The following is a 14,391-nucleotide window of genomic DNA, read 5'->3' as shown; positions in this document are numbered from 1 at the left end:
GATAGTGAGGTGAAACATACCAGTTTAATATGACAGAAATGTCTACATCCCTAAAATGAAACCAGTTGCTGAGATAACCGCAGGCCTTAACAGTGACATTGTATCACTGCAAATGTTTACAAAGATCATTTAAGAGGAAGGAAAACATATTTAGGGTACTCTAAGTAAAGCTACAGGCTATATTGTTCTTCGAGTACATTTTCCACTATTGAAAACCAAACAACTAGAGAGAAAAAGAAGAAAATGTACCCAAGTGTTTTAAAACAACTGGTGATTTTTTTTTCCCTTCTACTTTGCTGCCTTTTCAAAATTTTCTTTTAGGGGACTTCCCTGGTGGCGCAGTGGTTAAGAATCCACCTGCCAATGCAGGGGACAAGGGTTCCATCCCTGGTCCCAGAAGATCCCACATGCTGCGGAGCAACTAAGCCTGTGCACAACTACGGAGCCTGCGCTCTAGAGCCCGCGAGCCACAACTACAGAAGCCTGCGTGCCTAGAGCCCATACTCCGCAACAAGAGAAGACACCACAATGAGAAGCACGTGCACCACAACGAAGAGTAGCCCATGCTCGCCACAACTAGAGAAAGCCCGTGCGCAGTGACGAAGACACAATGCAGCCAATAAATAAATAAATTTTAAAAAAAAAGTTTTCTTTTAGGATATATTTCGCCTTGTTTATACTTTGACCAATCAAAAAATACAAAGATGTACAATAATAAAGCAAACACTGACAATCTTACCATATAAAATAAACAACACATTGTCATTTATTTACTTTTTAAAGTTAAGACAACATAAATGATGAGGCTAAAATACCTTTTGACTTCCACCCTGGTCCCATTTCCCTCCTTCCTCCTCAGAGGCAATAACTACCATGAGTTAGATGTGTATCTAACCAGGCTATTTTTTTTTTTTCTAAATTTATTTTAAATTTCCAGAGTTCACTCTTTTTGGTGGATAGAGGTGTGTTTTGACAAAATGCAGTCATATAACCATCACGACAATCAAAATACAGAACAATCCACCCTCTCCCACCCCCCAAAGAGAATGTGATGAAACCCTACCCCCAGGCCTAAGTCTTGGCAACCACTGACCCATCAGTCCTCCGTGCCTATAGTTCTGCCTTTTCTATAATGTCATATAATGGGATCACACAGCATGTAGCGTTTTGAGTCTGGCTTTTCACTTAGCATGGTGCATTTGAGATTCATCCATGTTGTAGAATGTATCAAGTTTATTTCTTTCCATCACCAAGTGGTATGCCACTATGCACTCACCAGTTAAGCGACATTGAGCAATCATGAATAAAACTCCTATAAGCATCTGCATACAGGTTTTGTGTGTATGCGTCCATAAGTTTTCACTTCTCTTAGGTGAGACTCACCTAGGGATGCGATTGCTGAGACATACAGTAAGTGCATGTTTAATTTCGTGAGAAATTGCTAAACTGTCTTCCCAGAGTAGTCATATCATTTTGCATTCCTACCAGCAATGTATGAGTGTTCTAGTCGCTCCACATCCTTGCCTGCACTTGTTATTATCAGGATTTTGTTCTTTTTGAAAAATTTTAGCCATTCTAATAGATTGCGTATGGTGGTATCTTGATGAGGTTTTAATTTTTATTTCCTAATGACTAACAATGTTGAACGTCATTTCATGAGCTTGTTTGCCATCCTTTTGTCTTTGAAGTATCAGTTCAAATCTTTTGTCCATTTCTTTATTAGCTTTTCTTACTGTTGAGTTTTGATAGTTCTTTTATCCAGGACAATTTTTATTCATGATGGTGAGGTGACTGAGAACAATCTGGATTCAGAAAAGCTGGGTATAGTATTTAACCTCTCTGAACTCCTAGTCTCCTTATGGTTCAAATCAAAACAGCTATCCTGGCAACATCTTAATTTTATTATAAAAAGATAAAACAGATGTTTAAATTTTAAAAACTGAACGATTTAGTAAACACAGATTAAAATGTAAAGTATAACTTTATCATCATCGGTGAGGGTGAAATGTTAGTATAACAGAACTCTAAGTACATAAGTTGAAGTGACACACTGGGGACAAAATAAACGGTGGTTTAGCATAACACTGTTTATGGACCGAAATGACCTATGTGCGAAGACGTGTATAACTTGAGAATAAAATCCCAGTTTCTGGAGCCTGACCAAATAAGGTCTTTCAAAAGAGGGAAACCCAGAGACAGCTAGGGAAAGTGCCAGAGTTGATTAAATTCCTTAGGCAAGACTTCCAGAAAATACAACACACAATTCAGTCTTTAGAGAAAGGAAGCTGGAAGAAGTGAAACTTGACAACACAGACATCAATGCAAACAGTGTTTGCCAGACACAGCCAGGAAAACCCCTGAAGCCTTCTTTACCAAAGGAAGGATGGTGAAGAGGCAGGTAAGACTAATGTGAGTATGTAACAGCTTAAAAATTATCTAATGGGGCTTTCCTGGTGGCGCAGTGGTTAAGAATCCGCCTGCCAACCTACCTAAGGAGACAAAAGATATGTATGCAGAAAATTATAAGACACTGATGAAAGAAATTAAAGATGATACAAATAGATGGAGACATATACCATGTTCTTGGATTGGAAGAATCAACATTGTGAAAATGACTCTACTACCCAAAGCAATCTACAGATTCAATGCAATCCCTATCAAACTACCACTGGCATTTTTCACAGAACTAGAACAAAAAATTGCACAATTTGTATGGAAACACAAAAGACCCCGAATAGCCAAAGCAATCTTGAGAAAGAAAAATGGAGCTGGAGGAATCAGGCTCCCTGACTTCAGACTATACTACAAAGCTACAGTAATCAAGACAGTATGGTACTGACACAAAAACAGAAATATAGATCAATGGAACAGGATAGAAAGCCCAGATATAAACCCATGCACATATGGTCACCTTATCTTTGATAAAGGAGGCAAGAATATACAATGGAGAAAAGACAGCCTCTTCAGTAAGTGGTGCTGGGAAAACTGGACAGCTACATGTAAAAGAATGAAATTAGAACATTCCCTAATACCATACATAAAAATAAACTCAAAATGGATTAAAGACCTAAATGTAAGGCCAGACACTATAAAACTCTCAGAGGAAAACATAGGCAGAACACTCTATGACATAAATCACAGCAAGATCCTTTTTGACCCACCTCCTAGAGAAATGGAAATAAAAACAAAAATAAACAAATGGGACCTAATGAAGCTTAAAAGCTTTTGCACAGCAAAGGAAACCATAAACAAGATGAAAAGACAACGCTCAGAATGGGAGAAAATATTTGCAAATGAAGAAATGACAAAGGATTAATCTCCAAAATTTACAAGCAGCTCACGCAGCTCAATATCAAAAAAACAAACAACCCAATCCAAAAATGGGCAGAAGACCTAAATACACATTTCTCCAAAGAAGATATACAGATTGCCAACAAACACATGAAAGGATGCTCAACATCACTAATCATGAGAGAAACGCAAATCAAAACTACAATGAGGTGTCACCTCACACCAGTCAGAATGGCCATCATCAAAAAATCTACAAACAATAAATGCTGGAGAGGGTGTGGAGAAAAGGGAACACTCTTGCACTGTTGGTGGGAATGTAAATTGATACAGCCACTATGGAGAACAGTATGGAGGTTCCTTAAAAAACTAAAAATAGAACTACCATACGAGCCAGCAATCCCACTACTGGGCATATACCCTGAGAAAACCATAATTCAAAAAGAGTCATGTACCACAATGTTCACTGCAGTTCTATTTACAATAGCCAGGACATGGAAGCAACCTAAGTGTCTATCAACAGATGAATGGATAAAGAAGATGTGGCACATATATACAATGGAATATTACTCAGCCTTAAAAAGAAACGAAATTGAGTTATTTGTAGTGAGGTGGATGGACCTAGAGTCTGTCATACAGAGTGAAGTAAGTCAGAAAGAGAAAAACAAATACCGTATGCTAACACATATATATGGAATCTAAAAAAAAAAAAGTCATGAAGAACCTAGGAGCAAGATGGGAATAAAGACACAGACCTACTAGAGAATGGACTTGAGGACACAGGGAGGGGGAAGGGTAAGCTGGGACGAAGTGAGAAAGTGGCATGGACATATATACACTACCAAACGTAAAACACAGCCAGTGGGAAGCAGCCGCATAGCACAGGGAGATCAGCTTGGTGCTTTGTGACCACCTAGAGGGGTGAGATAGGGAGGGTGGGAGGGAGGGAGACACAAGAGGGAAGAGATATGGGGATATATGTGTATGTATAGCTGATTCACTTTGTTATAAAGCAGAAACTAACACACCATTGTAAAGCAATTATACTCCAATAAAGATGTTAAAAAAAAAAAGAATCCGCCTGCCAATGCAGGGGACATGGGTTCGAGCCCTGGTCCCGGAAGATCCCACATGCTGCGGAGCAACTAAGCCCATGTGCCACAACTACTGAGCCTGCGCCTGAGAGCCACAACTACTGAGCCCATGTGCTGCAACTACTGAAGCCTGCTCACCTAGAGCCCGTGCTCCACAGCAAGAGAAGCCACCGCAATGAGAAGCCTGCGCACCACAACGAAGAGTAGGCCTTGCTCGCCGCAACTAGAGAAAGCCCGCGTGCAGCAACGAAGACCTAACACTGCCAAAAATAAAATATATAAAATAAATTTATATAAAAAAAAATTATCTAATAGCACTTAAGTATGAATGAGAAAGGAAGTTTTAGATGTGGTTATACCACACTCGGGAGTGGAACGGTTAGAGCAGTCTGAGGCAGGCAGGTCTAGGTCCAAAGTCCAGCACCTTTGCTTACTTTGTATGACTCTGGACAAGTTTCAGCCTCTCTAAAGAACTGCATGGAGGTAAGAACGCCTACTTCTTAGGGCTTGAGGACTAAATGAAATAGGGTACACAAAGCACTTAGCACATCTAGCATGTGGTTAACACTCAATAAGTTACAGACAATACTAGTTACATATCCATCAGCGAGCTGAGGGTCATTTTATAAAGGGGGTATTGACAGTTACACAGGAAAGCACTCTGACACCTCAAAGTGCCAGGTAAGCAGGAGTTGTTACCTCTACTGGAGGAGGTAAGGCTCACTGGTTCCCATGCCAGTTGCTCTCCTTACAACCAGCAGCTTACCACTAGCAACATGGTATTTAGGGCACTAACTTTTTTAGAAATATTACTTTGATATCAACAAATTAACAGAATGTCTATAGGACCATAAAAAAATTTATCATTTTCACGTCATCTAAGGAAGGGTTTTTCCGGCTTCTATAGATTATCATCACTTTTGCCTCTATTACTATCTTGTTATAGTCCTCACACATAGTAGGAACTTAGTAAGTATCTGTTAAACTGACTGCAGAGCACCAGATAATCTAAAACTTGAACTTTACAAGTACTTATTTATCTCAGAAAGGATAGGGAAGATATTATGAATAATGAACTCAAGTGACTGTTAAATCACCTCAGATGAGCTCAATAATGTTGAAAAACAGCACTTACCAAAGTAAAGGAGGTCAGTATTGCCTCCATTGTAATACCACATTTTTAAATTAAGGTACTACTTAAAATGGTCTTCCAAAGGTCTAAGCACGGATCTAAGCTCAGATGTGACAATGCAAAGCAGCTTGAGCTCTGCCCAGTCAGTTCAATTGCTATTTACTGACTACCTGCCTTTTGCAAGGTACCCAGCTGAGCAACACAGGCAAAGGCACTGATGTATACTGTACGATGCAGACACTAAGGCAGAGAACAAGATCAAACCCAGGGCTGAAGTGCAGTATTAGCATGGCAGGATGGGAGGGACCGAGAAAAGGAACAGGGCAGTACTGAATGAAAAGTAAAGTTAGGAAAACTTTATGGAGGAGGTTCAGCTTAAGCTAGACCTTGAGTGGCAAGTAAGATTTGAATAGGGAGAAATGACTTCTACATGACTAAAGTGAAAATTCTAAATGGGGGTTAAGCCTTTAGGAGTGGGTTGGCACAAGTTTATAGCAGGCTTTGATGCTAGAATGAAAAGTTTTAGACTCTTCTGTTTAAATGATTTGCTTTTCAAAAAGAAGTAGACATTTAGCTTGTACCTTATAAAACTAATAGTCTGCCCTGGATTGCCGTTAAATTGTGTAGATGCTGGTATTTCAATAGACTGTAAGCATCACGCCTGATTCAACACTGTATATTTTATTGGAGCATAAAGTGCCTACATACTAAGTACTTGGTAAATGTCCACTGAATGACCAAACGATTCCCAGGATGAATTAGCGCAAAGTCCAAATATGGGGGCTCCAGCTGGCAAGCCACCTAAGGTTTGACCAAACAGCTACATCTGAAAGTTTGCTGTTAGAATAAGAATCCCACACATCAGATTTCTGTGGAATATGTGAGCCCCACCTCTAGCTCCTCTCCCCACCACAATCACAGCAGTCAGATAAAGTTGAGGAGTTTATTAGGGAAATATGAGAGATAAAGACACCCCAAGTGAGAGAAAGAAAACTCTGAAAATGTCCCTTTTCAAGCCAAGTGGGGGCCTGGACTTGACCTCCCCAAAAGGACAAGAAACTGGTGGGTTAGCAACAACATTCTCTGGCAGCCACCTCGCCAGGGCACCTCAGCCAGGACTGCTTCTGACCCCCGGCCAAAGGTGGGGAGGAGACAAAGACCGTTTATAGAATCAATGCAGAGGCAATGAGAGCTGCAAGGAAAGGCTGAGAGAGAGAGAAAGAGAGAGGTGGGGAGGACCTTGACAGAGTCCCAGCTTTTGGCTCTTAGCGCCTCAAACATGTTGACAGTAGTGCTACAAAGTGTCACTGAAGAAGTAAAATGCCTAACGTTGTTTCTGAGAGTTCCCCTGGACTCCTCCCCACACGCCACATCACACTGCTGGGTGTACATGGCAGAGCCCAAAAGCCACATTTTTGAAAAAAAGAAAAACAAGAATAAGCCCTGTTGCTCTTTAAGGAGAGAGGAAGGAGCTGAAGGCTGCTGGGGCCTTTCCCACGAGGGTCTGCGTTCTGTGAAAGCAACTTCCCAGCAGCAGCATGGCACAGTTCTAGGTGAGGGTCTCACCTTTTGTCACCTGTCAAAGGAAAATTGACAATCAGATAAATTCAAAAGCATTAGAGGGGTCTAAAAAAAAAAATCTTATTTTCTATCCTAGGTAGTTGGGAGTGGTAGAAAAGATGACAGCTCCAGAGTCCCAGAAAGCTGGTTTAAATTCAGGCAAGGTAGTTAACTTCTCTAAGCCTGTTTCTGCTTCCAGGTTTTTTCAGCAACAAGTGGAAATGTGCATTCTCTCTTGCACAGCCATGCCTGCCTCATGAGGAAGGCCCTTGCCCGTCATACTCACCCTTGCTTCAATGTACTCTATTCTCCGTTCAAGAGCTGTCAATTTCTCGTTTAGTGTTGCGAGTCTTGAACGACAAGACATATCTGGTAAAAGAAGACTGACGTTCAGGATTAATGCCATTCCAGACACAAACACACACACAGCCCCTAAGATGAAGAGGAGGAATGATATATCATGCAGAGCACAGATAAGAAGAGCGAGTGGGCAAAACAAGGCAGTGGGAGGATAAGGTGAGAAGTATCTTAGGAGCACAGCTGCTAAGAGAGGATCTGCCTAACTTCCTACCAAATGTGGCAGGCAGAGAATAATGCCGCCCCGCCCCCCGCAAGATGTCCACGCTCTAATCCCCAGAACCTGTGAATATGTATCCTACAGGCAAAGGGACTTTGCACATGTGATTGAGGTTAAGGGCCTTGAGATCTTGGATTATCCAGATGGGCCCCATCTAATCACAAATCCATAAATGGAAAAGAGAAAGGCAGAAGAAAGGTGGAAGAAGAGATTCGAAGTGTGAGAGGGACTCAACCTGCCACTGTTGGCTTTGAAGATGGAGGGAGGTGGCCAAAAACCAAGGGATGCAAGTGCCCTTTAGAAGCTGGGCGTGGTCCTTAGCTGACAGCCAGCAAGGAAACAGGGACCTTAAGTCTTACAGCTGCAAGAAGCTGAATTCTGCCAACAACCTACGGGCAAGGAAGCAGCTCCTCTTCTAGAGCCTCCAGCCCTGCTGACACTGTGATTTCAGCCCAGTGAACCAGTGTTGGACTTCTGATCTACACAACTGTCAGATAATAAAGTATGTGGTTTAAGCCGCTATATTTGTGGTAATCTGTTATGGCAGCAATAGAAAAGAGAAAACTAATACAGCAAGGCTGTACAGATGGCCATTTGCTAATGAGCAAACCAAGAGTTTCAAGAGAGGGGAAATGACAAGAGGAAGAAAATAATCTCAACAGGGAAGAAAAGCAGAGGCCAAGGAAGCAGCAGACCCTGAGGAGGAGGGAAGGTGTGTTGTTTCTGAGCTCATGGAAGCCAGCTCACTGCTGCTGCTCTAAGGGCGCCTGATGTCCCATCAGCACCTGCACAGACCTTTCAGAACAAGAGAAAACTTGGAGAACATCAAATACCCTGTGGATCCCACCTTTCATCTGCAAAAAATTCCTTTTCTTCCCCTACGTTTTCCAATCTCTTTTACCACCTCACCCAAAAGGAAACCTAGATTTGCCCTAAAATACATTTCCCCCTTGCAAACTTCTCTGACACAAATCACTTGGCTACTCTTCCTCCAACTGTTCTCAACATCCGGGAGAAAAAGGTTTCCAGGCATGCTAATTACTCCCATACTCCTCCCAGAACTGTTCTTCAGGCATCTCTCAATAATCCTCACTTCTGAAGTTTAAAATATCCGCTCTCTGAGACACTCTCCCACCCAGTGATCTAACACTTAGCTCACACCCCTCCTTTTCATCTCTTCCCTGGATGTTATGCAAAAGCCCTTCAGCACCCAATTTAACAAATCTTGCACACCCTGATCTTGCCTTGACTTTCATTTCATCAAGTCCAAATCTTACTCGTCTTGCCCTTTTAAACATTCTCCTTCAAGTCAGTTCAAAGTGGACCTCTGAGAGGTCTTTGCTGAATGGATATAATTCTCCCTCTTCTGTAAGGATTTGCGTATTCCAGACATTGTTCGCTCTTCTTTTTTAACCTTGTTTTTTTGTTTTTGTTTTTAATCTGCTAGTGCTGCTGCTTCTAATTCCCAGGTCAAGCTTGAGTAGAAGCACCTCAGCACCCTCCTTTTCCCGGATACACTGCCACTGCTAGGACTGCCCAACAGGACCTAATCTCTTTTCAGCCTGGTTTTTAGAAGCTCAAAGGCACACCGTGTATGCTATTCAGTAAGAGCATGAATGTTATCACCGACAACCTGTCTTTTCCCATAAAAACGTCTGCCAAAATGAAGGGGCAGGGTGGTGAGAGGGAGGGTTCCTTCCTGGATGGCTGTTCTGTTCTAGCTCTGTCAATCTGGTGACGAATCAGAATCCAAGAACAGCACTATGTTACTGGCCTGCATGGATAAGCACTGTTGAAAATTTAAAATGTTGAACTCTAGAAACTTCAGTCATATTTCAGATCCCATTAAATACATACCGATTCAAACAAAATGCTGGGAAACCATGCGGCAGCTGGACAAATTTGAAACCACAATGCATTTATATGTACGTTATCACCAGACTGTAATAGAAAAAGCCAGTTGTCCTCATCAGGGTGCTTGATGGTGTGCATACATTACCACCGCTAACAAATGCCAGTTACCAGACAACTTCTCTGAACTCTTACTGCATGTAACCTTAGCCTACAAAAATCAACACTGTCTTTCTCTTAAGGTCTTATTTCTCCAACAAAATTATAAACTTCCTAGGAGTGGCTATGTCCATTTATTCTTATTTATCCCTTTCTCAGAGCATCTGACACACAGCTGGAGTCACAAGAGGCAAGCTGTATTTGTTGGCTAAGTATAAGAATTGAGATGTAAAAGTAGCCTCATTCTCTATTTTTTTTTTGTTACATTTCTCTGAACATACTAGCTTTAGAGTCAGAAAAAAAGGTGTAAAAATAAAAAGCTATCATCTGTAACAATCTATTTTTAGAAACTTCATCAATTCAAAGTACAGAATAGGCCCAGTGTTAGGATGTTAGTGCTCCATCAGGATCTGTGTGTCTTCAGGTTCAGGTGGTCCTCCAACGCTGAAAGGGTAAACCACAAAGAGATCAAAATTCTACTCACACCAGCTGGAATCACAGGGTAAAAGCTGTTCAGAATCATTAGGTATCCTGGAAAAACAGTTCCCTCCCCAAAGCACATGCCCTATACAACCTCTCTGTGGTCAGGGTGAGAATTATAGGTCTGCTGCCATTTTCAAAAAGCTATAGATGCCTCCTCAAAGTAAACACCTGCTAAATCTTTGCACCACCAAATCACATTATAAACACAATACAAAGCCCCCCCAGATAAACGTCAGAACTGAGGAGTCATGCTAAGGGCTTAGAAAGGGAAAATACATCCCACACTCACTCATCCTGAGTCATCCAATGCCAAGACAACACACTCAAGTCTATCCTTATGATTTATCCAGTTTCCCAGCCTGGTGGTCTTTGTCTAAACTCTTGTATCGTGATATCGTCAATCTTCAGGAACTTGCCTCAGGTATACCTAACTGCTAAGACAAATTGCTTTAACTTTTAATTGTGCTTCCTAATTGTTCTTACTTGTAATTAATTGTTCTTTTCTTTAAAAGGACTATATCCACTTTCTAAAATCTTCAAAAACCACCTAGTAATTACTCCAAACATTAGGCCATTACCCTCACCTTAAAGGAGAATAATGGCCTAAGCCATGGGAAGCCATTTCTTCCAGCTCCTGAAGAACGGAATCCTATGTGTCTATTTCCTTGGTCTAGGACTTGCTGGAAATTTTGAAGAAAAAAAAAAAAAAAGTCTTTATTCTCTCTCTGATCATAAAATGGAACTCACACGCAGTTGCTAAAATATCACAACAGGTATTTCCTTGCTTATACAGCAAGAAAAGAGACATTTCTCCTCCGCAATCCTAAGCTCAAACTCTTCAATTTTCGGTTAGTTCCAAGACTCACCCACTAAAACCTCAGTAATATGTCAAGAAGTTTTATGTCAGAGATAAATGTATGTTTATTATATGCTTATTAATATGATTCTGTGCTCAGAAACGAAGTTATTACATTATCTGGATCCAAACTGGGGGAAGTGAGATGCTAGATCACTTATAAATTTTGAACAACAGCACCAGTTTAACTTGTTATTTTAGATGCTTTGTTTACTGAACTGACATTCTTAATACTCTGTTTGGATATTCTGTGTCTATATATCAGATACTAACTCCTACCAGATAAATGAAGCCTTTTGCTTCTGGTTTTAAAAGTAAAAACTCTCCACGTCAGTTATCTGTCCAACTACTTTCCACTGCCTCTCCAGACTAAGCCAAAGTGTCAAAGCTGTGATCCTGTCATCACTCCATCCCTCCTGGAGCATGGAACATTTTGTTTTCTCTTATCTGGCTCTGCTTCTGAGGTAATGTTATGAGTAAAGAATGCCCTAAAGAACCCCCAATAATAGTTTAGCTCTCTAAGGAAGCAGGAGAGACAATTAGGAGAACTAACATCAAAATAGTTTGCATAGAACTTAAAAAATAATTTCAGGATACATGAGATCTATGACTTCTTGACTACCATTCCCTACTACAACCTCTATACTAAGTTATATGTGTGAATTTGTATCACTGACGTATAATTTATACTATTCTCATCTCTCATTAACACTACCTTCACCCTCATTCCCTGAGTGAGGAAATCCATCACACCCAGTCACACTGTATGTGAATATATTAAGACAAAAGCAATGTTCTGCTTTGTTCTGAAGTTGTCCTTATTTCATCTTCAAGGCAGAAATTCTTTAAATGCAGGAAATGGTTCTTATTCTGTGTCCCCCACAGAACCTGAGAGAGAGTCTTGTACTCAGCTCTAGTTTCTCTTGCTGATGCTTTCTGACAAGACTCTTGCCCTGTCACCTTTATACTCCTTAGGACTTGTCAGTTCTCTAGCTAGAAAATAATTCCTTTTGAAATCTTTTTTAATACATCGGTGTCCCCTCCTTAATCTTAATCGCTTAATGTTGCTGAAAGAGGGGACCAGAAGCACACCAGTTGGAAAAAGATCACTAGACGTCATCCCCACACCTGTGATGACATAGAAAGTCTACCCAGCGCTCAGTTCTCTCAAAGAAACACTTGGAGAACATGAGGTAGGAGGTCTCTGCCAGGGGCCTGCCGTCCAGAAGAACAATGCGGAGAGAATTTAAAACTGTCACGAGCAGGCCTAGGAAAGATTTTACTAGAAGCAGACAGAACACCCACTGTCGGCTAGAGACTAGCAATGCAGAGATGTCCACGGCCTGACGCGATGTGGACCGTACTCTGCCTTCATCTGCTGCCACTCAGCACAGCGCGCGCGGAGACAGGAAGGAACCCACAGGAGGGGCCGGAGGGGCGACTAAGAGGCTCGGAGCTCAAGGGTTTCGACTCGATCCGGAAGGAAATGGGCAACCGTCTAGGGTCTTTACCAAGCAGTGACACAGCCATGCTGCGTTCCGAGCGCCAAGTGGGGACTGGAAGCGAAGCACAGAGGAAGAAGGGAGGCGACTGAAGAGAAGAAAGGAAGCAGACGATGGATGGGGCTGCCTGACGTGTCCGGGAAAAGGAAAGACTTGTTAAATGGATCCGGGGTGAAGGCAAGGAAGCCGATGAGCTCAGCGTGGGGCAGGAACACCCCACAGGGACTGCCCAGTGGAGGCCGGGGGTCAGGGCGAGAGGGGGAAGGTGCGGCCTGAAGGAGGAAGCGAAAACCAGCAGGAGCCCAAGGCTCCCCGAGTCCCCTTCAAAGCTTCTCAGCGCCCTCCCTCAGCGGGCCTCCCTCCTCCCAGCCTCCCCCTGCTCGCCCTCTGACCGAACGAGTTGAGAAAGTCTGCGATTTTCTTGATGCTGCTGGTGATGACCTCAATGTACTCCCGGTTCGCCCAGTCCTGGTGAATCTCCCGCTGCACTGGATCCTCTTGCCCCGCCATGGCTGCAGCCTAAGGAAGCGCGACTGCGCAGGCGCCTCGACCCTCCAGGCCGTCAGTGCGCCTGCGCCTCCAGCCCACACCGGTCCCTGGACACCCACGAATCCACGGGCCTTGTGGTGCGCCTGCGCAGTCAGCCCACACCGGTCCCGGGGCACCCACGAATGCACGGGCCTTGTGGTGCGCCTGCGTATTGTCACGTCCTCACTGGCCTCTTCGCGCTGCTCCCACGCCCCTGAAGACTGTCGCCTCCAGGCCGGGGAGAAGAATGGAGTGCGCACGCGCCAAAGTCCAACCACCCCGTACCGCCCCCCCCACACACACACCCCATCCCCCGCGCCACCGCCACCACCACCTCTGTCTCTGGCGGTTACGCTCGTTGACGGGGGAGCATGGGCCCGCATCACCCCTTCCCTCCGGTGCTCCAAACTAAGCTTGCGGTCTGTGTCCACAATAAGCTGGGCATAGCCAATTAAACCACATTAAATGCAAATCATTTTTAAAATGCCTTTTAACAACACAACATGATGTCCCACCTTACAATTATCAAATGAACAAAACGTTATTTTTTTTTAACGATAATACTCAGTGTTGAAGAGGCTGAGGGGAAATTGGTAAACTCGTAAATAGCTGCTCACACTGTAAACTGGCACAAACCCTTCAGAAGGAAATTTGTAAATTGTTATCAAGAGCTGTAAAAATTTTCAAACTTTTTAACCTAGGTATTAACAAAATTATTGAAAAAGAAAAAACACTGTATGCACAAAGGTGTTCTTTGAGGCATTACGTGTTTTTAAAATATAAATCTCAACGGTTGGGGAATGACTAAACATTGGTATGGCCACTTAGAGCAATATTATGCAGTCATATAAATGCTAATTATGAAAAACTGTGGCAACACAACAGAGATGATAAATGAAAGGGAAAACAAAATGCATGTGTTTTTTTTTTAATTGCAACTATGCAAAAATTATGTCTGCTCGAGGACAAGAAGGATATACCAAAAAATGTCAATACCTGGTTTGTTAAGGTAGTGGAATTATGGGCAATTTTATTTTTGTTTCAGGGAATATTTACAATCTGGTTTGTACGGTAAATGCCTTTTATTTTTTAAAAAGTGATGTTGAAGAGTCAGATTTCTTCTATCAGTAGCTGGGAAGAAAACATTACTAACAGTCCTGTGCTCTGGTAGAAGATCTTATAAGCTATAATGCTGCTTTTTTTTTTTATAAATTTATTTATTTAATTTATTTTTGGCTGTGTTGGGTCTTCGTTGCTTCACGCAGGCTTTCTCTAGTTGTGGCGAGCGGGGGCTTACTCTTCTTTGCGGTGCGCGGGCTTCGGTGGCTTCTCTCGTTGCAGAGCGTGGGCTCTAGGCGCGC

The 14,391-nt window shown here is 42.5% G+C and overlaps 1 protein-coding gene across 1 annotated transcript; it reads right to left on the bottom strand.

Moving 5' to 3' along the window:
* Nucleotides 1-6,174: 6,174 nt before the first annotated feature.
* Nucleotides 6,175-13,078, bottom strand: BRK1 (BRICK1 subunit of SCAR/WAVE actin nucleating complex). The gene is made up of 3 exons (XM_036869316.1): nucleotides 12,895-13,078; nucleotides 7,361-7,443; nucleotides 6,175-7,090 (listed from the first exon to the last, which is right to left on the bottom strand). The coding sequence occupies exons 1-3, from the start codon at nucleotides 13,010-13,012 to the stop codon at nucleotides 7,064-7,066; spliced, it is 228 nt and encodes a 75-aa protein (XP_036725211.1). The 5' UTR covers nucleotides 13,013-13,078; the 3' UTR covers nucleotides 6,175-7,063.
* Nucleotides 13,079-14,391: the final 1,313 nt, after the last annotated feature.

This window comes from Balaenoptera musculus, chromosome 11, assembly GCF_009873245.2.
Source record: "Balaenoptera musculus isolate JJ_BM4_2016_0621 chromosome 11, mBalMus1.pri.v3, whole genome shotgun sequence".
Taxonomy (NCBI): Eukaryota; Metazoa; Chordata; class Mammalia; order Artiodactyla; family Balaenopteridae; genus Balaenoptera; species Balaenoptera musculus.
Note: the sequence above shows the minus strand (reverse complement) of the source record. Positions and strands in the feature narration are given on the sequence as shown.